Source organism: Echinops telfairi, unplaced genomic scaffold (genome assembly GCF_000313985.2).
Source record: "Echinops telfairi isolate 266 unplaced genomic scaffold, ASM31398v2 ScPeMD7_3;HRSCAF=10, whole genome shotgun sequence".
NCBI lineage: Eukaryota > Metazoa > Chordata > Mammalia > Afrosoricida > Tenrecidae > Echinops > Echinops telfairi.
The window spans coordinates 45,582,722-45,609,206 of NW_022103899.1; the positions used below are offsets into that span (position 1 = coordinate 45,582,722).

At 48.3% G+C, this 26,485-nt stretch overlaps 2 protein-coding genes across 7 annotated transcripts in view; both read right to left on the reverse strand.

The window, feature by feature from the left end:
* The window catches only part of NHEJ1 (non-homologous end joining factor 1), a 110,172-nt gene extending 92,918 nt beyond the window's left edge, over positions 1-17,254 (reverse strand). For both annotated transcript variants that reach the window (XM_045295846.1, XM_004701613.2), the window contains exons 1-5: positions 17,218-17,254; positions 13,981-14,157; positions 13,294-13,506; positions 5,204-5,342; positions 4,591-4,649 (exon numbers count right to left, since the gene is read on the reverse strand). In XM_045295846.1, the coding sequence (XP_045151781.1) occupies positions 4,591-4,649; positions 5,204-5,342; positions 13,294-13,506; positions 13,981-14,157 (588 nt within the window). In that variant the 5' untranslated portion in view covers positions 17,218-17,254. The remainder of the gene's footprint in view (positions 1-4,590; positions 4,650-5,203; positions 5,343-13,293; positions 13,507-13,980; positions 14,158-17,217) is intronic.
* Positions 17,255-18,143: 889 nt separating this feature from the next.
* Positions 18,144-26,212, reverse strand: SLC23A3 (solute carrier family 23 member 3). Of its 5 annotated transcripts, none has more exons than XM_045297074.1 (12): positions 25,316-26,212; positions 24,955-25,056; positions 24,735-24,857; positions 24,462-24,538; positions 24,131-24,312; positions 23,684-23,807; positions 23,419-23,533; positions 21,644-21,897; positions 21,072-21,177; positions 20,641-20,808; positions 18,955-19,050; positions 18,144-18,862 (listed from the first exon to the last, which is right to left on the reverse strand). In XM_045297074.1, exons 1-12 carry the CDS (start codon positions 25,482-25,484, stop codon positions 18,591-18,593), a joined length of 1,788 nt encoding a protein of 595 aa, XP_045153009.1. In that variant the 5' UTR covers positions 25,485-26,212; the 3' UTR covers positions 18,144-18,590. The 5 variants fall into 5 exon arrangements, with proteins under 5 accessions (XP_045153009.1, XP_045153007.1, XP_004701671.2 ...); XM_045297072.1 differs by having other exon boundaries at positions 24,735-24,816; positions 24,955-25,112; positions 25,316-26,208; XM_004701614.2 differs by having other exon boundaries at positions 24,711-24,832; positions 24,955-25,112; positions 25,272-26,202.
* Between the last annotated feature and the right edge of the window lie 273 nt (positions 26,213-26,485).

The following is a 26,485-nucleotide window of genomic DNA, read 5'->3' on the forward strand; positions in this document are numbered from 1 at the left end:
GGTTTTCGGCTGCCGTGTGGCTATTTCGCCAAGATATGAGTTTATCAATGGTGTCCTGCGTTACCAATGTTAAAATCTGGTCACCTTACCCTGATCACATGTCCAAAGTACATGAGATGAAGTCCCGCCATTCTCGGTTCTCTGGAGCATGCTGGCTATCCGTGCTCCCAGCTAAAGGTTGTGTTCTTCTGGCAGGCCAGGGAACTGCCCATAGCCTTTGCTGATACCTGAGCATCCACTCTTCAGTCTTCCTTACCCATCATCCAGCGTTCACATGCACAGGAGGTGGCTGAAAAGACCACAGCTGTGTCTCAGTCCTCAAAGTGACATCTTTGCTCTTAAGATTTTAAAGAGACCTTGGGCAGCAGATTTGCCCAGGCCAATCAGGCATTTGTTTTCCTGCCTGCTGCTTCCTTGATTGTGGAGCCAAGTAAAATGAAACTCTCGAGGACGTCAATCTTGTCTCCACGTGTATTACCATGTTCAGCGGTGAGGACTTTTGCCTTCTTTCATTGACTTGTAATCCATACCAAAGGCTGTCATCTTGATCTTCAGCAGGAAATGCTTCAAGCCCTCTTTCAGCAAGCAAGGCTGTGTCATCTGCATATCACAGGTTATTAATGAGCCTTCCTCCAATCCTCCTATCCAGTCCGATGCCAAACTCTTCATTATTCGCTCAGCAGATAAATAAGCATGGTGAAAGGACACACCTTGACAACACACCTGCCTGTTTTAAACCACACCGTATTGATTCCCTGGTGCTGTTTCAATGACTGCCTCTGGGCTATACACAGGTTTCCAGACACACAATTAAGTGTTCTGGAATTCCCATTCTTCACAATGTTATCTATAGATTTTGGTTATGATCCACACAGTCTAATGCCTTTGCACTGTCAAAAAAACAAAGGAACACATCTTTCTGGTCTGCTCTGCTGTCAGTCAAAATCCAGCCGACCTCAGGAATGACGTCCCTCATTCCACCTTGAATGGCTGGCAGCTCCCTCACCATGTACTGCTGCAACCACTTTCTGATTCTCTTCAGAAAATCTTTAGTTACATGTGACATTAATGATATTACCTCAATCATTTCCACATTCTGTTGGATCACCCTTCCTGAGAATAAGCACAAATAGAGATTTCTTGTAGTCAGTTAGGCAGGTAGCTGTCTTCCAAATTTCTTGGCATATGTTAGTGAGTGCTCCCAGCATTGCTTCAATCACTTCAACTAGTATTCCATCAATTCCTGGAGCCTTGTTTTCCATGAATTCCTTCAGTGGATCATGGACTTTTTCCTTCAGTACAATCAGATTTTGATTATGATTGTACTTGTCGAAGTAGTTGAATGTCAACCAATTCTTTTTTCAGATAGGGACTCTACATTTTCTTTTTCTTTTTGATGCTTCCTTCATCACTGTTTTGTCCATAGAACCCTTTAGAATTACAATGTGAGGATTGATTTTTTTTTTCTTCAGCACGTTTGGCTTGAGATTTACTGAGCATGTTCTTCTCTTTTGGAGTTCCACCTCCAGGTCTTCACGTTTCACTATAATGCTCTACTTGGTTTTCCAGAGCTGCCCTTTGGGATTTTCTGTTCAGCTCTTGTCATCATTTTGCTTCCATTTGTTTATGTTACTCGACATTCAAGAGCAAGTTTCAGAGTCTCTTTTGACATCCACACTGTTGCCATCTTTACTTTCCTGTCTTTAGTGACCTGTTGCTTTCTTCACCTATGATGTCCTTTTTTCCCCCTTAATCACTTTATTGGGAGCGCTTACAGATATTATAACAATCCATAATTCAGTTAGATCAAGCATAATTTTACAATTCCTACCACCATCAATTTTAAAACATTTTCCTTCTTCTTGAACTCTTTGATATCAGCTCCCCTTTATCCCCTCCCTTCCCCACCCTACCCCCTCCCCCAGGAACCTTTATTATTATATTATATCTTATTATTATTTGCCACATCTTACACTCTCCAATGTACCCAATTCACCTGCAATTCGGTTATTCCTTCCCCTGGAATGGAATCACACAGTGTCATTGCTATCAGGTCCCCTTTTCCCCACCCTCTCTTCCCACACACTCAGGGAATCATTACTCCTGTTACTGTTTCTGAAGGGTTAACTATCTTGGCTTTCTCGCATTAAACACTCTTAATAATGCAAATGAATATGTGCAGGTCTAACAAGATCAATGAGGCAAAACAAAGACCATAATAGTAAGGGGAGGAAATATTAAAGAACTAGAGGATAGTTATGTGTTTCATCAGTGCTATATCACTCCCTAGATTTATCATCCCTTCCGTGTGGCCCTTCTGTGAGGGATTGTCCAATTAGCTTACAGGTGGGTTTGGGGTCTCCACTTTGTCCACGTTTCTTCACTTCAATTTGATTGATTGTCTTTGAACTTCTGATACCTATCCCCATCGACACCTCCTGATCACACAGGTTGGTGTGCTTCGTCCATGTGGGCTTTGTTGCTTACCTGCTAGATGGCTGCTTGTTTAATTTCGAGGCTTTAAGACCCCAGACACTACATCTTTTAATAGCCAGGCACCATCAGCTTTCTTCACCACATTTGCTTATGCACCCATTTTGTCTTCAGCGATCATGTGGGGAAGGTGAGTATCATACAGTGCCACATTATTAGAACAAACTATTCTTGTACTGAGGTAAGATTTAAGTAGAGGCTCAAAGCCCATCTGCTATCTTGTTGTATTTACTTATATATACACATACATAGACAAATGCACCTGTATTTATATATTTACATATATATGTATATTTATACCTATATATAATTTTACTTCCTTCTTTCGTCATTTTCTTTTTGCATATTATGCTCTCCCACAATTCGTCTGGTCTTCAGTCATTACTGTTCAGTGCCTCGAGTTTGTCCTTGAAATGGGTGCTAAATCCAGGGGTGATTTTTTCAAGGTCATATTTTGGCTTCCAAGGGCTTGTTTTTAATTTTCTCAGCTTCAACTTGAACTTGGATATGAGCAATTTATAATCATTCCACAGTTTGCTGCTGGCGTTTACTTGACTGATTTAATGGAGCTTCTTCATGGTCTCTTTCCACAGGTGATTGGTTCCTGTGTATTCCACGTAAGAGCCCTGGTGGCATAGTGGTTTCACACTGGGCTGTTAACAGCAAGGTCATCGTGTGAAAACCACCAGCCGCTCCCCGGGAGAACGTTGGGGCTTTCTACTCCCGTAAAGAGCTACAGCCTTGGAAACCCACAGGGGCCGTCCAACTTTGTCCCATAGAGCTGCCATCAGGGAGAATGGACTCAGCGGCAGTGAGTTTTGTTTTGTATTCCATCTGGTGAAGTCTCTATGTATGGTCACAATTTATATGTTGCTGAAAAAGGTATTTGCAATGAATGTGTTGTTGGATTATAAACCCTCGGAACTATCTGAGAAAAAAAATAGCCTAGGAAAACCCTGATCTCTCTCACGGGGTTGGGTTTGATGGTACCTCTTTCTCATCAAGATTGAACATCAACTGGCTGCAGGATTCGGCAATCTATCCTTTCCTTCTTCCACAGAGTTACAGTCCCTCCAGTGCATGAACTCAGCGCTTGCCTCACAAATTTGGCTCTTAGTATCAAGACCCCAAGCACAATGTGGCCATCGCTGGGTCCACGGACTCCGGCGAACAGAGGTCCCAACCAAGAATACCTGCTTGATGCCTCCCTCACTCAGCTCGCCATTGAGCCAATTCCAACGACTTTCAGGTTTAAAAGCAGTATGATGCACAGTCCCCCTCTACAAGAAACTTACAAAATAGCTTAAATGACAAGGCAGAAATATGAAGAATCTAGCAACCATACTATAATAGCATTATTTACTTACACAATAAAGTACCAACTTGGGCAATGTGTATAATTAGAAAGTGGGGCAATAATCCTAACATGCTACCTCTACAACCAACAAATCCCAGAGGAGTTAGGAAAGGAGAAGATCAATATTGACTGGCATTATCAAAGGTCACTATTATTAACACTTCCCCTATTTGGCTTTTAATAAATGTTTCTTTTGGCCAAGCTCAATCCTTAGAAGAGAAACCTAGGCAGGACCTTCTGACAGGCCACAATTATCTGCTCCACATTCGTTCCTTTGCCTGTCCTCTTGTGTAAACACCGTGATTTTCCACAGTCTACTGTGGCCACAAGACAGTTCCCAACTGGTAGTACTGTGCTTTTAACCTGGGTCTACAGCTGGATGCTGAAGGGGCTTAAATAATAAATAATGACAACTCCCCAACTCCCATAATCCAGATGTTGTGATGAATTCTCAACAAACACAACTTTAGCAACTGGCCAACCAAGCTGATGGAATCCCCACAGAAACCGCTAGGCATGTTCACAGAGATGTTTTACAAATGTTACATCCTTTTCCTCTAGTTCTCCCGCCTTACCATGTATATCTCAAGCCTGGCCAGGCTGTCTGGAGGCAACTGTTTCAGGCAAAAGGGTTTTTCAAACACACAAGCCACTTAACACCAAAATGCAAGCCGTCACTGAGGCACCCCTAAAGGGACGCGCAGCAAAGCGGCTCCAGGAGGAAGGGAACAGGCCCTTACCTCCGCCATGAATTGTTCCAAGAAGGACTGGTCTTCGAACGGCTCTGTCTTTAATCGATCTGTAAGAAGAAGGGATAGAGAAAAGGGAGATGAGTTCTAGGGGGAGGCTGTCGTCTGTGAAATACAAAAGGGAACAGAGCACAGGGACTTGTTAGAAAGAAGAGACAGAAGCAGCACTCAGAGACATCTAGGCCAGCAGGTGGAGAGAGCTGAGAGAATATGGGTCAAAACAGAGGTGAAGAGAGTCCGTAGCAGCAAATGACCAGCTCAGTGGCTGAGCCTACTCTAGGCATTTTTCCTGCCACAAAGACGAAAGTCAAATTCCGCAGCTCCCAACTGCATGTTGCCCTGGCACAATCTGGCATTGCTATGAGCCCTTTCCCCGACTCTTTTCCTTGCCATTGCTTAGGGCGTGTCCGAACTCGGTTATAGCTTCTATTGGCCACATGGGCCCTCACAAGGTACTTGAGACAGAGAGAAATATTGCCTGATATCAAGTACCCAGCACCCACCCTTAAGGAAGTACCTCTTTAATGGTAACATGTCTCTCTCTATCTTTTCTAAGGCCCTCGAAGGATGTCACCACCCAACCCTCCAGAGGACATTCTCTCACCTCGGCTCAGGGTCGCCCCGCTCTCACGGTAGTCCTGGAGCTCTGCGTCTTTCATATGCAGCAATGTTGCCAGTTCTCTCACTTGGCACTGCAGGGCCAGACTCATGCCCATCAAGGGACGGATCAAGTGTTGAGAGACCTTTGAGGAAAGAGATAGTAATTAGCAAAAGACACCGAGTAATCCCGAACTCTGTATTCGGAACCCCCCCGCAAACCCAACCCCTCTGCCATGGAGTCCGCTGGACTCACAGCAACCCAATTGAGGGTTTCTGAGGCTGTAAATCTTCGCAGAAGTGGATGGCCTCAGCTTTCTTCTGCAGAGTCGCTGATGGGTTTGAACAGCTGACCTTGTGGTTAATAGTCCAGGGCTCACCTGAGAAGACTACCTGGCTGCAACATTGTGTTAGATACAAGAAAAGGATGTGCAAGGATAAATGTCTTTTCCATTTCATAGGCACCAAATCCAACGGGTCGTCAATGAGTCAACTCCACTCCAGGCAGTCTCGTGGTTGTCAGGATAGAACTCTGCTCCATGGGGTTTCCAGAGCTCGTCCGCATCCCACCCCCGAAATAGATCGCCAGGCCTTTATTCCAATGCAACTCTGGATGGAATCCAACCTTGTTCTTTCCGGTTGCTGCAAGCCGAGCGCTCACTCATCCAACCTTGTTCTTAACAAGATGGAACGAGAACACAGCTCAGGTGAGGCTTTTACAGGACAAAGTGTAGCTACATAGGACAATGATAAGTTCTCCCACACAAGATGCCCCTTAGCCTGTCAACAAAAGCAAGGAAAATCAATCATCTGTTTGTGGCTAAACGATATTACCAGAGTTCTTCTCCCTTCCCTGGAGAGGAAATGGACTCCCAGCACTGAGAAGGAGAAATGCTCTCGGTCAGAAGTTGGCAAACTTCGTCTGTAAAGGACCAGCTAGTCAGTACTTTTGGCTCTGTGAGCCAAAGCCTCGGCTGCTACTAACAACCCAACGCTGCCAGGGTAACCCGAATGCAGCCACAGGGTGGCTGGACGGCAACACAACTTTACAAAAACAGGCCGCAGGCCAACTTTGGTCCCTTGGTCATAGCACGCCAAGCCCTGCCCTAGATCTAAAAAGGGTTGTTTTTTTAGACAAGACATCCCATGCAAACTTCAAGTAAGGAAATTGTACTTAAGTGGTCCACAATAGACACCCGCCAGAGAATCACCCAGATCAGTCGGAAGTCTGAACTCTTTGGACTTTGGTATATTCATGACTTATGATTTTTTTTTTTAATAAAAGTTACTACTAACAACTTCCATTATGTTGTGGCTCAAACTAAGAGGGAAAATTTCTGTTTTCTAATTTTTGGCATTTCTCTCAGGTTAGACTGGAAGAGGTGTGTGTGTGTGTGTGTGTGTGTGTGTGTGTGTGTGTGTGTGTGTGTGTCTGAGGACAGAAAGTGTATGAGTAACAGCAGCTTTTGTACCAGAACCAAGCCCTTGTATGTGAGGGTAGTGGCATGGAGTTAAAGGCCAGAAGTGAAGTCCACATGTCGACACTAGTTGCTGCTCTGCTTGTTTTACGCCTCATACAATCACACTGCATACCCCAGCCCGGCACTGTTTCCTAAACTCAGGAGCTTCACATGCACTTAAGCTTCCAGGAAGTACAGGGATGATTCAGGATACAATAGACACACTGCATTTTGGGAAAGTTGTCTGCTCTAGACCCAACCTTCTTTCCTTGAAATTGTTTTGTTAGTTTGGTCCTGGTTAAGTTAGATCAGGAGGAGAAACCGGCGAATAGTCACTGTATGAAAACCAGCCAATGTTGGACAAGTTGAGTTAAACATAACGGCCATTGCTAACCAAGCAACATCGCCATCAATCTGGTGGCAGTACTCAAATGACAGACATGTCTGGAATTAATAACCAGCCTCTCTCTAAGGAGCGCCGTTAGAGCGATTTCCTTGAGTGGTGGTAAATATAACAAAATGAACCTTGGGAAGGAATTGTGTTTCATCAGCAATGGTATCCAATGAATTGAGTGTCTTTTTTATCAGTAAACATTTTTATTGCCCAAATAATTTCATAGGACAGGGTTACACCACTTTGAATCCTTGAGGTTCTTCCCAAAGTCAGATGAACACCTGAATGATTTCCCTTAGATCAGTCGGTTACACGAAACGCATTGTAGCGAAGGTAATGGATTTCGTTCCAGATCTTTCCAGAGAGCTTTGCTCTGTTCTTAGACGTAGTCTAACGTTTGCTAGAACTCTTGAAGATATGGATTGTGAGAAAGACTGAGTAAACAGGTGTAAATGGATCCAAGTAAATGCACAGACACAACAAGGTGAAACATTGAAGTGGTCGGTGACCCAGCCTCCATTCCCAGAACCGCACATGAAGAGGTGATGAGCCCATCCAACAAACACTTCCTGGGCCCCTATCTCACGATGGGGAATGAGGCTGGGACGTGCAGTGAGTCTAGAAGCATGAGTTGCCAGTCTTTTCTGGAGGAAACGCTCTTTATAATCTCCCTCAGTCTTCAGAGTTCTCAGAGAAATGTTCACAAGTCACAAGGAGGCGACGGAGTGGCAGCTCTCTATCCCAAGATCAACCACAGCAGGGGAAACACCGCAAGGATCGCAGACTGGGAATGAGGAGACCGGACTTGTAGGCATGGCTCTGAAAGCACCTGGACGTGAGGATGGCTGAGCTCACAGTCAGCTCAGGGTCCGCATTTCCTTTAAAAAAGAGCAAGTAGGAAGTTTGACGACTTGTTCTCCCAGGTCCACGATGATGCTGAGGTTAACTGTAATATCATATGTGTTCTCAGTTTCATCCTCACAACTCCACAGTCATGTCATAACGAGGATCTTCGTTTTCTAGATGAAGACGCTGACCGTCCAAGGCAGCGCACGTAGCCTGGACACAGCGGAGCCGAGTTACACATGCAGGTGATGGTTCCAAAGGCTCTGAGCTTTCTACCACGAAGAGATCTTTGGATGTGACTCCTGCGATCGTGACATGACCAAAGAGGTAAACCTTCTGAAAGTCAAAGTATAGACTATTAAGAATTAGATTACATACCAGAAAAAAGAGACAGCGGAAAAGAGGAAGACATGAAGTACAGTTGGCCGGCGTGGCAATGAGCTCAGTGTTAGAATATAGAGACCCAAAGCCTTTTCTGTTCTACAACGTCCTGCAGAGAACCACCACCGTCTCCATGTCCACTCGCTATGTCGTAGAGGGTGTGGAGGAACAGAACTCTCCTCCTACGTGCAGCTTATAAGAGGTGAGCCGCATAAACTTGCTCTGGACAAAACTTGGCATCTGTACATGAACAACATCAAAGATCGATCTACTGTGACCCAGCCATCCCACTTCTAGGAATTGATTCACACATTTACACTAGGAAAAGAGCCCTAGTGATGCAGTGGGTTGTGGATTGAGCAGCTAACCATAACGTCACTGGTTCGAACCTACCAGTTGCTCTAAGGAGAAAGATGAGGCTGTCTGCGCTGATAAAGATTTAAAGTCTCAGAAACTCACAGGGGCAGTTCTACTCTATCCCATAGGGTCACTATGAGTCGGAATTGATGCATTGGTAGTGAGCTTGCAGTTTTGGATTCCACTCAGAAAGAGTAAAGATAAAGATATTCACTGTATATAGCAGCCAAAGACTGGGAACAACTTAACAGGAGATGAGTTAGATCATTTTGGTACATCCAGCTCAAACACCTATGCAGCCAGTCAAGATCAAGATGGGTCTTCTAAAGGTATGAACGTGGCCTGATTGCCAAGCTCCAGAATGAAGTGAAAAAAGTAAGGTATTGAACAGTATATATACCATGCTAACATTTGTGAAAATATATATGTATATGGAGATACATATTTGATTGGGTGTATGAATACGTGTATACTCAGGGCCTTTGAGTCAGTACTGACTCATAACGACCTGATAGGACAGTCTTTCTCCCTTGGAAATGCTGGTGGTTCTGAACTGTGGACCTGGCAGATTGCAGTCCAACACATAACCACTACACCACCAGGGCTACACACACACACACACACACACAGGGGGTGTAAAAATATTCCCAAAAGCTCAAACTCACTGCCATCAAGTCAATTCTGAATCACAGTTATCCTATAGAACAGGGTGGAACTGTGTGCCCCTGATAGTTTCCGAGACTGTAACTGTTTATGGGACTGGAAAGCCTCACCTTTCTCCCTTGAACTGGAACAGCCCATGGATTTGGACCACTGACCTTGCTGGCAGTCCAACATGTAACCCACTATGCCAACAGGGATTCAGCAGCGTCTAATTCCATTTCCCACTGTTTGCGGCTCCCTCGCATACAGAGATGGATAGAGATGTGGGTGTGTGGGTGTGGCTTTCCAAAAGGGTTCACGAGAACCTGCTATCTATCAGCAGTTACTTCAGAGAAGAAAAATGACCAACAGAAGAAGGGAGATCTATTTTTTCACTGTGGACTCTTAAAGACTGCTTGAAATGTTTGCCTTTTGCATGAATTACTCATTCAAAAAAAATAAGGAAAAACGACCTCAAGAATGAGTAACAAACAAAACTATGTCTGTGTGACCTCACTGACATACACGCGGCCTGAAATAGTATCCGCCTCCATCCCAGCCAGGGGCCACGGGCTGCTTTTCTCCACAAAGCCTCCCCAGGGGCTGAGGTTCCCCTGGATTGGCAATTCTTCTTTTAGGGATATGCATTTGAACTTAAAGCATCATCCAAACCAATGTTTCAAAAGATATCTTTTCCCCCCAGCCAACAAGTCCTCACCCTCTCCCATGCGCTACCATCTCTCTCCTTAATACAAATCCCCAAGGAGAGGAATCTGCCTAGGATAGACATATTTTATTACAATAGTATTATATCAGCTCACTGGCTTCCAAAAAAGATTGCCTTTTCAATCTCATTCACTGTCTGCTAGGGCCATCTAATGTAAAATGAGACTGTTCTGCCTAGCTACTGCTTAATGTAAAATGAGACTGCTCTGCTGATTTACTGTTCACTGTCCCCAAATCGTTGGTCCCAGGACAAGCATTATTAAGGGAACAGTGCCCTCTCGTGTCACTTAGGAAAAGCTACAGGGGCTTTGCTTTGAAATCAGTTCTATCAGGTATGTCTACAGCAGGAATGTACAGGAGTAAATAGCCTCATCCCTCTCCCATGGAGCAGCTATTGGGTTTGAACTGCCCGCCTTGGGGTTAGCAGTCCAACACTCCTTATATCTATAACAGGAATGGAAAATTTCAGAAGAAATTCAACAAATGTGACTGACTACTACATACTAAATATTATTGTTCAAAACTCAAAACACTCAAATTCATTGCCATCAAGTTAATTCCAACTCATTGTGACCTTTGTTGTTGCTGTTGTTACCTGCCACTGAGTTAGCTCTGACCCATGGTGACTGTGTTAGTTTGGGTAGACTAGAGAAACAAAATTCATAAACACTCATATTTTATGAGAGTTTTATATAAAGGGTAATTGTACATTAAGCATTCCAACCCAGTCCAGTCTAAGCCCCTAAGTCCAATATTAGCCCGTATGTCTGACATCGATCTACAAACTCCTCCTCAAACTCACAAAACAAACGCAATGACACCAAATGCAGGAAGAAAACCAAATCAGTGAGTGTGTAAGCATCTCAGTGCTGGCAGGGGTCTCCACGTGGCTTTTCCAGCACCCAGGCTGCATCAGGGTATGTCCATGTGGCTTCTTCTCAGGGATGTCTTGCAGGAAATGAGCCTTGCCAGCTGAGGCAGAGAACTAGCTAAGGCAGCTGCACCCTGGTCCCACCATCAGAGAACATGAGACCAGAGAACAAGAGAGGCGAGGCTCACTGAGCCATTTGCTTCTCTGCCCTTCAATTAATCCCATATGTGTTTATAGGTCAGGTTGGCACAATAAACCTTAACTATCACAGTGATCCTATGCACAACAGAACGAAACAGTACAACCCTGGGCCATCCTCACACTTGTTCCTATGCCTGGGCCTATTGGCCCAATTACCCTATAATACAGGGTAGAGCTCCCCCTGTGGGTTTCTGAGACTGTAACTCTTTTCAGAAGTAGAAAGCCCCATCTCTCTCCCACAGAGCAGTTAGTTGTTTCAAACTGTTGATCTTCCATTTAGCAGTCACATACACAACACACTATGACATCAGGATTCCTGAATCAAAAGACAAACAAGCTGCCCTCGAGCCCATGCTGACTCATAGCAACCACCTGTGGGTTTCCAAGACTGTAACTGTTTACCCGAGTAGAAACCCAGTCTTTCTCCCTCGGAGCTTCTAGTGGTTTTGAACAGTGACCATGACCAAGTGTATCACAGCCCAACACATAACCACTATGACACCATTAAGGTTTAAATAAAAAACTAAAACCAAACCCACTACCATCAAGTAGATGTTGATTCATAGTGACCCTATAGGCCAGGGTAGAACTGTCTGTCAGTTTCTAAGACTGACGTTTTACAAGAGTCGAATGCCCCATCTTTCTCCTGCAGGGTGGCTGGTGGTTCCAAACCTTTCAGCTAGCTAACCGCTATGCCACCAGGACTCCTCGGGTCTACAAAAAAGACCCTATATTCAAGTTCTAGTGACTAAAACAAGTCCTGTTTATTTTAAAAGGTGGAAGAACTCAAGTGCAGAAAACCTACACACCAGTTCTTACTGGCTGCCCTTAATGAACTAGTTTCTAATAAAAGCTCTCAGAACATATAGAGCTACAGGTCAGGAGGTGACAGTATTCTAGGTCCTAAAAATGGGCTTTTGAACCAGACCAGTTGAAAAGGGAAACTCCAGTACGCTGGCTGACAAGGTGCGTGCAAGTGCTATGGGCTGATTTGTGTGTTCCCCTAGCCCTCTCTCCCCATCCCCACCTGTGAAGATGACCTCATTTGGAAATCAGGACTTTTCAGATGTCATCAAGTTAAAATGAGGTCATATTGGATTAGAATGGTCCCCAAATACAATGGCTGGTGTTCCTATAAGAAAAGGAGATTAAGAATTAAGGTAGCAGATGGACATTGGGCCTTGACTCAAGTCTTCCCTCAACGTAGCACATTTTGTTCTAATAATCCGGCATTCTGTGATGCTCACCTTCCCGACCCGATCACTGAAGACAAAATGGGTGCATAAGCAAATGTGGTGAAGAAAGTTGATGGTGCCCGGCTACCAAAAGATATAGCATCTGGGGTCTTAAAGGCTTGAAGATAAACAAGCGGCCATCTAGCTGAGAAGCAACAAAGCCCACATGGAGGAAGCACACCAGCCTGTGTGATCATGAGGTGTTGATGGGATCAGGTATCAGGCATCAAAGAACAAAAAAAATCATATCATTGTGAATGAGGTGGGGTTTGGAGTGAGGACCCAAAGCCCATCTGTAGGCAACTGGACATCCCTTATAGAAGGGTCTCAGGGAGAAGACGAGCCAGTCAGGGTGCAGTATAGCAACAATGAAACATACAACTTTCCTCTAGTTCTTTAATGCTTCTATCATGATCCCAATTCTACTTTTCATATCTGGCTAGACCAGAGGATGTACACTGGTACAGATAGGAACTGGAAACAAAGGGAATCCCGAACAGATGATCCCTTCAGGACCAGTGGTGAGAGTGGCAAGGGTGGAGGGAGGGTGGGGTAGAAAGGGAAAACTGATTACAAGGATCTACATATAACCTCCTCCCTGGGGGATGGACAACAGAAAAGTGGGTGAAGGGAGACGTCGGACAGTGTAAGACATGACAAAATAATAATAATTTATAAATTATCAAGGGTTCATGAGGGAGTGGGGGCAGGGAGGGAGGGGGAAACATGAGGAGCTGATACCAAGAGCTCAAGTAGAAAGAAAATGTTTTGAGAATGATGGGGCAACAAATGTACAAATGTCCTTGACACAGTGGATGGATGGATGGATTGTGATAAGAGTTGTACAAGCCTCCAATGAAATGATTTTTTAAAAAAGAAGAAAGAAAACGTAAGAGCTCTTAAAGCTTCATTCATCTCAAGCAGCTGGCACCCCCTTCTCCGCCGCCCAGCCCCCGTCGAATACACACACTAAAGTGCACTTACCAGGGAAGGACTAGCTAGGATGCAGTGAAAATTCCAATAGAAGGGGAGACCAGAGATCTGACTCCGCACTCTTAGTGTCAATGTCTCTGCCACACGCTCACAGGAGAAGGTAGCTTCACTGGGGGGGGCCGCGTTCTTCAACAAGGGGCGAAGCAGAGCTTCCAAATGACAGAGAAAAGCTTCTGGGGGTGCAGTCAGGCGCTTGTTCAGCTCCTAAAGAAACAGCAAGATATACAAAGATGGAGGGTGTTAAATGGAAACTCGAGTAACAGCCATAGGACACTACAGCTAACATTAAGACAGTGCCCGTGAGACGGTAACATCAGATCAGGATAGACGTGTACCAAAAGGATAGCATCGCAAAGATCAAGTAGTCTGCTTTACAGTTCTGCCTAGGGCAAATCCGTTTCCAAACTGCCTGCAGAGATCAGGTACTGGGTTCTGGACTGTATATATGTACTGTATATAGTACAGAAGCTACACACACTCACACACGACCACAAGGAAAGATCCCAAGACTACAGGAGGAAGTGCTAGACATAACCTGGAATTGTCTCAACCTGATTCAGTCTTCCTTGGCAACCTACAGGGAAACAAGCTAGCTGAATGAATGTCTCCTGACTTTCACTGGGAAAGAAATTATGTCCATCAAGACTGTCCCACCCCAGGACAGCTCTTCACACTTACCTTGGCTCGCTGGCTTACTGCACCAACATCCACCTGTTCGTGCCACACTTGTTGAAGATCAGACACCAGCAAGGCATAGCCGTGCTTGGTGATATAAGCCTTGGCCAAGACTGAATTCTCCGCAAGCTGTAGCCACGCCCATGGCTGCATCAACAGGCCTTGTTCCACTTCCTCCATCTGTGGGAGAGATGGAACTTAGCAAAGGCACTGCTCAGACAGCTCTTTATCAACAGCAATCTTATGAGAGTCCTCCCTGATCAAACAGAAAGCATGGATTTATCTTCTCCCCGTTATAAGCAGCTTCATACCGATCTTTGTGGTTCACTGCCAATGAGTCCATTCTGACTCCTGGAGTCCCATACATTTCCTAGTTGTCCTCTTAACAGGAGTAGATTGCTAGAACTTTCTCCCAAGAAGTGGGTAGATGGGTTCAAACTGCCAACCTGTTAGCAGCTGAGCTCTTACCTACTGCACCCCAAGACTCCGTCAACAGCAGCCATACTGGGAGAGGGGGAGCAGGGGGAAGAGAGGGGGAACTGATCGCAATGATCAACATATCACATCACCACCACCACCTGAGGGGGACGAACAACAGAAATATGGGTGACGAGAGACAGTGGATGAAAATAACAATAATTGATCATTTCTCAAAGGTTCACGAGGGTGGGAGGGTGGGGAAGGGAGGGGGAAAAAAGAGGAGCTGATACCAAGGGAGGGCTCAAGTAGAAAGAAAATGCTTTGAAAAAGAGGATGGCAACATATGCACACATGTGATAGATACAATTGATATATGGATTATTATAAGAGCTGCAAGAGCCCTCAATAGAATGATTTTTTTTTAAAGTCTATTTGGAACTCAGAAGATTCCCCGCCCCATATTAAGTTCCCAGAGGAGAGAAGACTATATCTGTTCTATTGTCTACACCTCCATATTAGCACTGCTGCTTTCTAATCTAACCATGTAGAAACCGAAAGCATTCTTGTTGCGTCTTTATCATGTTCCTGTCAATGCTCCCATTCCCAGACCTTCTAGAAGAGAAAGAATAATCTTGTCTTATAAAACACCATAAATCATAAGTGCCAAGGGCAAGAAATCTAAGCTGTTTGGTATTTTAAAATAAAGCTGAGGCACTCGGGATCCAGGGGCGTGGGAAGTAGATTCCCTTAAACCAGGTTCTCAAGCTAGAGTTGAAATTAACCTCGATCCTCTGATAGTATAAACAAAATTTGTTTTTATACAGATTGATTCCTTCTGGATAAAAGTGATTGGCAACTTCTGGGAAGGATCAAAGATACGCACAAAAGAGCTCATAAATTCTGGGCCCCAGAGAAACCACAACAGCCTCGGGTCCTGTTTCCCTGAGAATCTGCATTTGTAGGAACATGTGCACCAAAGGCACAGCACATCACAGAAGCTGACAGGGAAGCAACCTCCACTTAGCCCATTTCCCACATCCCAGCCTAGACCCTCAGCACCAATGACACCAGGCCTGGTTGCCTACCCAGACATGTTTAGAAATCAATTTTCCTACACCAACAGCTAAAATGTTAGTTTTAGCCTAGCACAGCAATTCTCAACCTGTGGGTCGAGACCCTTTCAGAGGGGTCTCCCGATTCATAACAGTAGCAAAATGACAGTGATGAAGTAGCAACAAAAATAATGTTATGGTTGGTGGGGGCACCACAACATGAAGAAAGGGTTTCTATATGAAAGGGTTGTGGCATTAGGAAGGTTGAGAACCACTGGCCTAGCGGATGTTCAGTAACTATGGTTGCTTGATCCCAACAAATCAAAAAAACTTTTTTTTTTCCCCCCTGTGGAGTTAAAAGGGGATATAACTTATTTTCTTTTTTTCAGTCTATAAATACAACATCCGTGTGTTGGGGAGGAGTCTTGGGATAACTTAGGTCTGATTAGCCTCTTGCTGTTCTTCCAGTCATTGTCCCGGCCTAAGCGATTCTTCTAACCATAACACAGTGTTTGAAACACAGCTCTGTGATAGAACATGGTTTGCACAGTCACTAACAGGGGAAACGTAAATAGATGGTGATTTTTATTTGCTGCGGCTACAAAACCTGGTTTGGAGGATCAGATTTCAGCTACTTCAATGCCTCCTGCGATGTTCCAGGGTGAGAATGTCTTGGAATGATAAGCTAGTGCTCATTAGAGAAGAGTTCCCCGCTGCCAAAGGTCACTGTTACCGGACCCTACCACCACCACCACCAGTGTGCATACCACGCGAGCCCTTTGTAGGGGCCTTGTGGTTCCACTATGTGGGCTGCATCCGAAACCACTCCCTGCTCTTGGTGGAAGACCTGGTTTTCTACTCCCATCGAGTTAGTCTGGGAAACAGAGCAGTTCTACCCTGTCCTACGGGGTCCCTATGAGTCAGAATCAACCCTAGCCCATCGCTGCAGAACGCGTCGAAACCCCGAACCCTCAAGCTTTAGGGGGTTCGCGGGGAGAGTTAAAAAGGGGCCAGGGCCAAGTGGTCCCACAAAGGCGTTGGTTACTTAGACGTTGGATTCCCCACCACGCACGTCCCGTTCTGAATCTGTGACCCCTGCATCTCATCCCGCCTTCAAGGCCTTATTTGATATTCACATGAACTCGTTTCATCCTTTTAATATTGAGAGGGGAAGGGGTGGGGGTCGCCAAGGGTCAAGAGCGGAGGCCGCAGCGTCGGGAGAATGAATATCCATCCAACCCCTGGGCCGCAGCCCTTCTCAGAGGCAATTCCTGGACACCCTGCAGAGGGCAGCATGGCCCCAGCGACCGTCGCGCGGCACCACGCCTGGATCCAGGGAGCGGAACGACCTCGAGCCCAAGCCCCACAGCCCCACCCACGGGGCCTGGCCCGGCACCGCTGCCGTCGTCCTCGTTCGAAGACGCCCCGCCCGCTGCCTTTCCATTCCCGCTGCCCTGAGGCGCGGCTCGGGACCTGCCAGGGCTGACAAAGCCGCGAGCCGACAGCTCGGTCCCACTAAGCAGCCCGCGCGGGAAGGGGTCCACTCAAGCCTCACACACCAGGCCTGACAGGCAGGAGGCGGGCTGCGCAGGCGCGCCACGCGCGGCCCCGCCCACTTTCGGAGGCCTCCCTCGGAACCGCGGCCGCGCGCGCGCAGTCCCTTCTGGGAGAGCGCGCCAGTGCCTGCTGCGTCCGCAGGATTTGAGGAGCCCTCCTGTCGCCTGACCCAGGCCCCGGCCCAGTTTCGGGCCCGATCGATCGCACCTACCGTGAGCGGCCGCGAGATGTCCCACCCTCCCCGCCGCAGTCGCCCGCGCAAACCGAAAGGCCTAGAGTGGAGGCATTCTCCCCACCCCACCCCCACGGGGAGGCGGGGCCTGAGCGCGCTGGGGCGGAGCCCGGGCTTGACGGGGGTGGGGCTTCTGAACCCGCAGAGCTGAGGTGCGGGCTGCAGCTGGCGGGCCACGGGGCACCGGGGCCGCCAGGAGAGAGGGTGGGCAACTCCCTCCGAGTCACGGTAACGGAGTAGAAAGAATACCGAGGGAGCTGAAGGTTAGGGGAGCCTCCGTTTGGATTTGTAATCAACGCAAGGCCCTCCTCGCCACTCCCTCGCCAACCTCTGGTCTAAAGGGATTGAATGTCGCTGGATCTCAGGTCCTCAATCAGCACTGCGCGAGTTTTAGGGAAGCTAAACTGCTCCTAAAGTTTAGCACCTAAACTAAGGTGACCAGATTTTAACATTGGTAAAGCGGGACACCATTGATAAAACTCGTATCCTGGCGAAATAGCCGAAAACCGTATACCCTAGCTTATCGTGCATTTTTTCCAAAAATCGGGACTTATTTAAAACGCAGCGGGACGCGGGGAAAATAGTTAAAAAGCGTGACGTCTGGTCACCTTAACCTAAACCTAGCCCCATTGTTCGACCTTCCTCTTCGCCTCTCCGGCCTCATCTCTCCATTCACCTCCATATCTTAGGTTGCACCACCGAGAAACTTGAAACCTCCCCAAATCACCTAGCACTTCGCACAACTTGAGGGGTGGGGGGTGAAGGGGGGAAGGAGGGTTGCCGAAGATCTCTGAGCCTGGAAAAATTTCCCCACCCATTCCTTTGCTTGAAGCCAACCTCCAGACCGCTTCTTTTGCAGAAACGTTCCCATTTCCCCCCTAATCCGAATGAATTGTTCCTTCCTCTTTGCTTGGACAACAAAGAGTTGTTTTCATCTTTATTATAGACTGATTCACCAAAATGCAAAGCAGAAGGCAGGGGTTTCTAGGTGTCTTTGAGTGGAGAGGGACCCTGCATTGTCCTTAACTGTAGTTCTAGGACCTTGCATGTGGGAGGCACTCAATAAATATTGGTCAACAGGATTCTGGAATTTAAGTGGCATTGAGAATGTAGAGGCAACATGTCATTCATTCATTCGTAAGACGTTGGAACCCGCTAGCTGCTCCCAGGGAGAAAGTTGTGGACCGGTTAGTCCTGATTCAGAGAAAAAGAGACACACACCTAGAGGAAAATGGGGTCTTTAAATGGGCCCAGGTTATATGCCCACACACCCTTCTCCCTAGGAGAAAGCAGAGCCTGGGAGCTGACTCCCCGCAGACTGAACCATCCATACAGAAGTAGGCATCCTGGAATTACTGGGACTTCAACCCATCTCTGGTAGGCCCAAACTCTGGCTCCCCAAAACCAGGCAGCAAGTCTGCTGTCTCTCCTGGATCAGAGAGCTCTCCTTCCTTATCCCCAACATCCTCAGGCAGTGGGCAGAGGCAACGAAGGGACTGGGGGAGGCAGGCACACAAGCTTTGGATGGGAAGAGGAAGCCCATACTCTTGAACAGCCTTCTTTCTGGGTGTCTGAAGCATCCGAACCTCTTGACCTTGACCTAGGCCTCTCTCTAGCGGGGTGCCTGCAAAAGAGAGGTTGGTCAGGCCATTGTGCGAACCCAGGAGTGTTGACTTTCTGGTCCTTCCCAGGCTGCTGCGGCCTGGATTGTCTTACCAGGAATGGTGTTCTCTAGGAGGAAGCCCAAGAGTCCAGCCAGCAAGATGGGCTCTGTCAGCAGTGATCGCAGGAACACATCCAAGGGCCTCCAGCCTACAGGGCCCAAACAGGAAGGGGATGCTGATTCTACACTCCAAGGCCTGAGACTTCTGATCCTTCTGGGCCGAGCCTAAGTGTTAGACTAGGACTAGTTCTTTCTGTGCAGACTTAGCTGGCGCCCTGCCCCCACACTCCCCTCTACTCTCCACTGCCCACACCCAAACCCTCTACAGAAGACACCTGTTCAACAGCCTAACTTCTGAGAACCCATACCCTCCAGACATGCTTGTAGTACACCAGGCTCTTTCTCTGGGAAGTGTGGTATAAAAGCCTCAACGTTATCTATCACTTATTACCACCTAGCCTTGATGATAAGACTCTCAAGATTTTGGACTGGATATTCTTTGATAAGAATCCATGGTGGCACAGTGGTTAAGGCACTCCCCTGCTAGCCAAAAGGTCGATGGTTCAAACCCACCAGTCACTAAGAGAAAGATGTGGCAATCTGCTTGTATAAAGATTTGCTGCTTTGGAAATCTGACGGGGCAATTCTACTCGGCAGGGTCACTGCGAGTTGGGATTATGGTCCATCGTGTGCATAGCAGGATGTGTAGTAACAGCCCTGGCATTTAGACACTAGGTGTCAGTAGCTCCCACCCACCCTAGTCGCATTTGTGATGGTCAAAGTGTCTCCAGACATTGCCAAGTGTCCTCAGGAGGACAAAATCACCCCTTGAGAACCATTGCTCTAGACCAGGGACCGGCAATCTTTTGCGACGGAACAGCCAATCCTGTTACAATTTAAAAATTATTCCAGAGCCATAAATATATTTTTACAAACAAATGAAATCACCATTATCTGAATACTATTCTTTAAATTTTTTCCCCATTTCACATCAGACCCATATGTAAGTACTGAAAGAGCCATCGACCGCTCGGGAGCCTCGGTTTGCCAACCCCTGCTCTAGAGGAACGAAGCTAGCTGCTGCATTCTCAGGGCCTGCCCTGAACTTGACTTCTTTCTGTGGCTTTGTTGGTGATGAGTCCACCATCAAGACACTCTTGTTCTCACAAAACATATTTATACCTTACCGCCCTTCAAGACCAGTTGAATATTACTTTCTCTGTAAAACCTACCCAGACCCTCGGGCAGAAGCCATCTCTCATGGTTGAGCGCCAAGCACAGAAACATACACACTACCACCGAGTTGACTCAGCTATAGCGACCCCTATAGGACAGAACAGAACTATCCTGTGGGCTTTCCAAGGTTCTAAACCTCGATGGAAGCAGAACATCACATCTTTATTCCCTGAGAGCAGCCAGTGGGTTCAAACTGCCAACTGTTCAGTTGGCTTAGCCCTCTGTGCCACCAGGGCTCCGTTGAATATCAAAGTTCTTTATCTGAAACTGCTGCTTCCCCGCCCCCCCACCGTCCCCCCACCTCCACCCCCCCACACACAGACATCTCATCTTTTTTACTAGACCTGGGGGAATCTTTGCATCACGAGTGACTAACATAGTGCTCATTACATGTTTGTGCAATAAGGCAGTGGGGAGACTGTTTATACCAAGGCCCAGAAAAGAGTGTAGGGCCAGGGGTCTGGAGGGCCTTTGCTTTCCCCCTCCCCTCCCTCTCTTCCCACCTGTGATGAGAAGGACCGGGGCTTCCCGAAGCCATCGTGGCAACAGCAGGGCCATGAAGATAGAAAAGCCGACTATGAAGACATTCCGGCCAGAGTCAATATCAGCCAGGTGGAAGCAGGAGAATCCAGTAGACAAAACCACTGCCTGGGTCACCCCCAGCACCCCGCCTGCATTTAAGGGAGAAATCCAGAGGATGGGCACAGCAGGGGCAGTGCAGAGCTGGGCAAGGTATGGGGGGAAGGGGGCAGACCACCAAAAGGTTTACTTCTGATTCTGCAAGAAGCCCAGGCAAGAGTCCAAGATCCTGGGCTGAGACAATGAGGGCAGGCGACCCAAACTCATCCATCATCTAGGGAGGGTGTCACAGTGAGAGAGTACACCGCTGGCTGGCCCTAGGCTCCCTAGCGGCCCTGCTGAGACATCTACTCACCAAGCACAGGCAGTGGGATGGCGGTGAGGAGCTGAGTCAGTCTGGGGGAGAGCCCCAGCCCCATGCAGAGAATCCCCACCAAATGGGCTACTCGCAGAGACCCCGCCTAGTGGAGAAGAGACACTAGAAAGTGCACCTGCCACCCCATATTGTCACCTGACCAGCTCCTCCTAATTCACTGGGAGAAGGCCCTAAGTCAAATGGGACTTCTCCCAAAAGGCACCCCTGCCCCTTATCTGCAGGGTCCTCCTTTACTCAGTGCTATCCCACTCCCCCACTTAACGCCTTTACCACCCTCTACTTTGTTGTGTTATATTGGGTTCATTGTCTGCCTCTCCTCTGAAGTCCCTCAAGAGGGCAGGGACTTTGACTGCTCTCTGGGACTCTGGCCCTGTCCAGTGTCTGATGCATAGGAATTCAATAAGGTTCCAGATCTTCCCCAGATTCCCAGGATGCCCCTGCCAAGCACCTCCCTAAGTGAGACAACTAGTGTGAAGTGGCTGGCCATCAATGTGAGCTCCCTTCCCTCTCCTGCGCCTGCAGCTCCCCCGATCCTGGTGTGAGGACCATACCTGGGTGAGACTCACTGTGCCCACGTTGGGGAAGCTGGATGCAGTGCCCATAGGACTCCCGAGGAGTCCAGCCAGCACACTGCCCAGACCCTCTAGGCACAGCCCTCGACTGCAGGCATGTGAAGGGGGAGACGGCAGATGCAGGAGCCTGCTACACAGAGCATAGCCACACAGGGAGCTGGTGGAGGCTGCCAGGGCCATGGAAATGCCTGCGGTCAGGGCTGTGGGCGTCAGCAAAGGCCAGTCCCACTCACCTGGGAAGAGAGAAAGAGTTGCTTGGGGGCCGAGCTCTGGTATAGAGAACCCCACACCCCTCCTATCCATCACCTGTGCTGTAAGAATCCTAGCTGCCCCATTGCCTTTGGATAACGTCTTGGGATAAAACCACTGATATCTTAGCATAAAGGTTAATGTCTTGGGATAAAACCACATATCACTGAGCATAAAGGTCCATCTGCCTAGTCGACAATGTCCACGTTGGTCTGGCCCTTTGGTCTCTCCAGTTCCATCCGTCACTGCACTCCACCTCAATTCCTTCACTCCAGACCCACTGGCCTGTCCCAGGCTCTCTACCTGCTGTGCTCCCTCCCAGCACGAGTCCTTTGTGTGTGATGGTCTCACTTTCTAGACTGTTCTTCTGCCTTTGTGCATGTGCCCCCTACTCATCTCTGGCACTTCAGCTCAATGATCACTCCTGAAGAATACTTTTCCTCATTCTAAAATTGATTATTTAATATATTTAAGCTATAAACAATTGACTTGCAGGGTACATGAATTATATGTCCATAAAACTATTAAAAATTAAAAGATGAACATAACACCCCATGGAAATTCTAAATAATAATACCTTGCTCACCTCCCTGACAGCCAAATTTCCCTATGAGTATGCATCACACATATGCACCACCCCTTTGGTGCACTTCGCACCACTACAATTGTACACTTACTTGACTCTATTTAATGAGTAGCTGTGTTCCCCAGCAGACTGTAAGCTCTGTGAGGGCAGTCATCACTCTATCCCCTCTCGTGTGACTGGTTGATACTCAGTACTCAACAGGACTTAATGAGCACATTTTCTATTCAATACCTCAAACACAAACTTTAGACATAGGTCACCAAGTCAAGTCCCTGCAGGAATAGGTAACAAATGCATACACTGATAAGTAATATCAATAGAGAATCAGGGAGTGGAAACTATAGATTTTTTTTAAACACTGACCCAAATAAAACCCCCTGAGGGGAGAGGTAGAAAGTAGCCCTCAGGTTTGCAATGCCCCTCTCCTACTTATGTCTTTATTGTGACCCACAGAGATGGAAAAAAAACCTTTGGCACTTCACGGCCTTCCTATGTACAGACAGCCAACCAAATGCCTACTCACTGCGGTGGGATCAGCACCAACTCACAGTACCCCGATAGGACAGGGTAGAGCTGCCCCTGTGGGTCTCTGAGACTGGAATTCTTCAGGGGAGTAGAAAGCCTTGTCAGTCTTCCAAGGAGCAGCTGGTGGTTTTGAACTACCAAACTTGCGGTTATCAACCCAGCACGGAACCACTGTACCACCCTGGATCCTTACCATGTAGAGCCAAGTGACATCATACTCATCATGTTGTTCAACTGGCACCCATACCTGTGCCCACACTGTCCCACCACCCTTCACAGAAGCCCAGTGCCCTCTTCCAACATGTTTGGAGGGTGGAACTCATAGAACACCCATTCAGTGAGTTCAAACAGACAGCCTTGGATGGGGAATACAAAAGAGGGCGATCACACCTACCGGGGTGAGGCAGCCAGAACCACGGTGCCTCCGGTGGGGCAGACAGCTCCAGGGAGCCAGTGCTGAGACCCAGCGGGGCAGAGAGGACCCACACACAGACCACAGGGATCAGCACCTGAGGGCAAAATAGGGACAGAAAAGAACCTACCCCCCAGGACCTTCCAAACCAGCGTGGCGAGATAGAATGAAGCCCAAAGGCAGGGGGCCAAGTGGGTCTTCCATGCCAGCCCTCCAATCTCCATTGCCCCTGCCCAGCCCCACATACCGAGAGGAGCCGGAAGGCAGGACTGAGCGCTCGAGTTAGAGAGGCTGCAGCTGGCCTCCAGGGGCAAAGAGGGAGCCGGCAGGAGCCCAGGTGCTGAGAACAGACCACCATGAGCAGGATAAGCCTAGGCCAGAGAAGGAGCTTTAGAAGCAAGACGGAGCAGGGTCCTGAGGGGTGTTAGTGGATGTGGAGAGGGGTCCCAGAGGAGGAAATCCCTACCCGAAGGGGTAAGAGGGCCTTGTTAGGGCACAAGGGGAGGCAGTGTGAAAGTCAGGGAGACTCGGTGAACCAAGGGAAAGTCTGGACTTAAAATCCAGAAACGTGTCATGTCCCACCCAGATGACTGGAAATCTGGGGAGGCCAGCAGCAGCAGCACACTCCCCCTCGTCCCACTCCCCCACCCTCGTCTGGCCACCATTCCACACCTCTTGGGACTCACGCACGTACAGCGAAGCCAGGCCCCAGTGAGCGGAGCAAAACAGAGCTACCTCCCTGTGGGCAGAGAGCCCCGCCACAACCAGTCCTGGGGCCAGCACCAGGGGCCCACAGTGAGGGAACAAGCGGCCAGGGCCCCCCAACAGCCCCAGTGTGCCCTGCAGCAGCCCGGCGACCACCACTGCTCCGGACACCTGGAGGCGTGGAGAAGAGGGCACTGTGTTCAATCAGGCTGACTTCAGCCGGCCCTCCTAGTCCATTCCAGGGATAGGTCCTTCTCCTGGAACCTCTCCATTCTGACCCCCCACCACCACCTTAGCTCCTCTGCACCCCAGGACCTCACCTCCCGGAGAGAAGCGTTCCTGAGGTCCGGGCTATGGCAGCCAGGGCCCCCACACAGGCGGGGCACCACGAGGGAGGCTGGGAAAGTTTTAGAGCAAAGAGGAGAGAGAAATGGGTGAGATGTAGCCCCACGGCACTGAGCTCCTCTCGGATGCCTGGCCCAGCTCCAAGGCCCCTACAGCATCGAGTGCCACCACTGCCCAGTGTCACTCAGCCCCCACCTGACCTGTGTGTTCAGATTAGCACCCACCCCACGTGCTTGCTCTATGCTCACAGTTCCCAGGTGTCCGGATGGCCATAGGGAGCTTCTGGCTGGTGAGCACCAGTGCAGGGATCAGGAACTCGAAGGAGGGAGCCTGGACAAGAGGTAGCCTGGAGGAACAGCAGCCCTGGCCGTCTGGGCACACGTAGCAGCCCAACAGACTCCTCTGAGTCTCCCTTACTTTCCTGGACCCCAACCCGCCCCGCCCCGCTCTCCAGGGAGGTGCCCTCACCTGCTGCCCATCCAGGTTTGCAAGGCAGTAGACACACCACTTGAAAAGAGGCTGGAGGCCAGGAGCTGGGCGGGGGAGTAAGAGAGTCCTCCTGGGAGGAGGCTGTGGAGAAGGAGCAGGTGAGTGACGCAGAGCAGGCAGGCCAGGACCAGGATATGCTGCAGGGAGAGGCAAGGTGGTCCTCAGACAGGCACGTCTTCAAGGGAATTGCAATTTCCAGGCGGTCTCTCATCATACACATATCAATCACCACCGCCCGCCACCACCACCCCACACCCGATTCAGCCGCCACCAGCTCCCACACCTATACCTCCTACCTGCACAGCCAGAAGACAGCTGAGGCCCCAGGGAAGAGACCCACCCAGAGAGGCCCCAGAAGGGGATGAGGGACTCTTCAGACCAGGTGGTGATGATCGGAGAGCCAAGGCATCCTGGGAGCCCACCGGGCAGAGTTGGCTGAGATGCGGGAGTGATCGACTCATGCTGTCCTGGCCTCTCTCTTGTCTTGGCTGTCCCGAGCCAGAGTACATAGAGGGGAAGAGGTCAGAGTTTGGGTGGAGTTAGCTGCCTGGAGTGGGGAGGGCTGGGAAGGGGGTGGGAGTATCAATGAAGCGGAACGAAGGGATGAAGGATTGGGGACAGGGCATCGTCCTTTCACCTTTGCCCAGCTCTTATGCAAACTCGTTCACCCATTAACCGGGGGACCCAAGTTCTGGACCCCTCCCCCAAGAATCTCCTTCCAGATCTCCTTCTCATAGGCCAGGCTCTGCCAAGCAGCCTAAGAGGGTGAGGGGACCCACGAAAAGAACCCAGGGAGATTTTGCAGACTGTCTTCTCCTCTCAGCGCCATGTAGAGCCGGCACCGGTACCTTGGTGGCTCTCAGCCCTTTCCGGACCAAGCCCCTTTGATTGCCTCAAAAGGAAATTCAAGGTCAATTGTTCTGGTTGGGTCACAGTCAGTTACACCTCATAGTGACCTATGGACACGAGCACCAGACACTGCCTGGCCCTGCATCCTCCTCACCATTGTTACACCGGAGCTCACTGTTGGTGATGGGAATGCAAACATCGGCAGCAAAAGAAGGCAGGGAAATCGAGTGATGAAGAAATCGAAAAATTCTCTAACAACTTTCTCAGTCTCAAGATGAATTGATAATCATTGGTGAATGGATTGCAGGAGTTAAGAAAAAAATAATACACCTGTTATCAAGCAAGGATGACTACTACTGCTCCATATAAAGTCCTTATAAAAAAGGAGAAATAAAATTATATATATATATAAAATCATTTTATTGGGAGTGCTTACAGATACAACATTGCTTAGTTCAATCGCATCAAGCAGTATTGTACAATTGCTACCACAATCAGTTTCAAAACACGTTCTTTCTTCTTGAACACCTTGATATCAGCTCCCGTTATCCTCTCCCCCCCCACCCTACCCCCCAGGAGTCCTTATTATTTTTATCTATTTTATTGTTTTTCACATACAATTCTGTTGTTCGCTCTCCTCAAATGGGGTTATACAGTCATC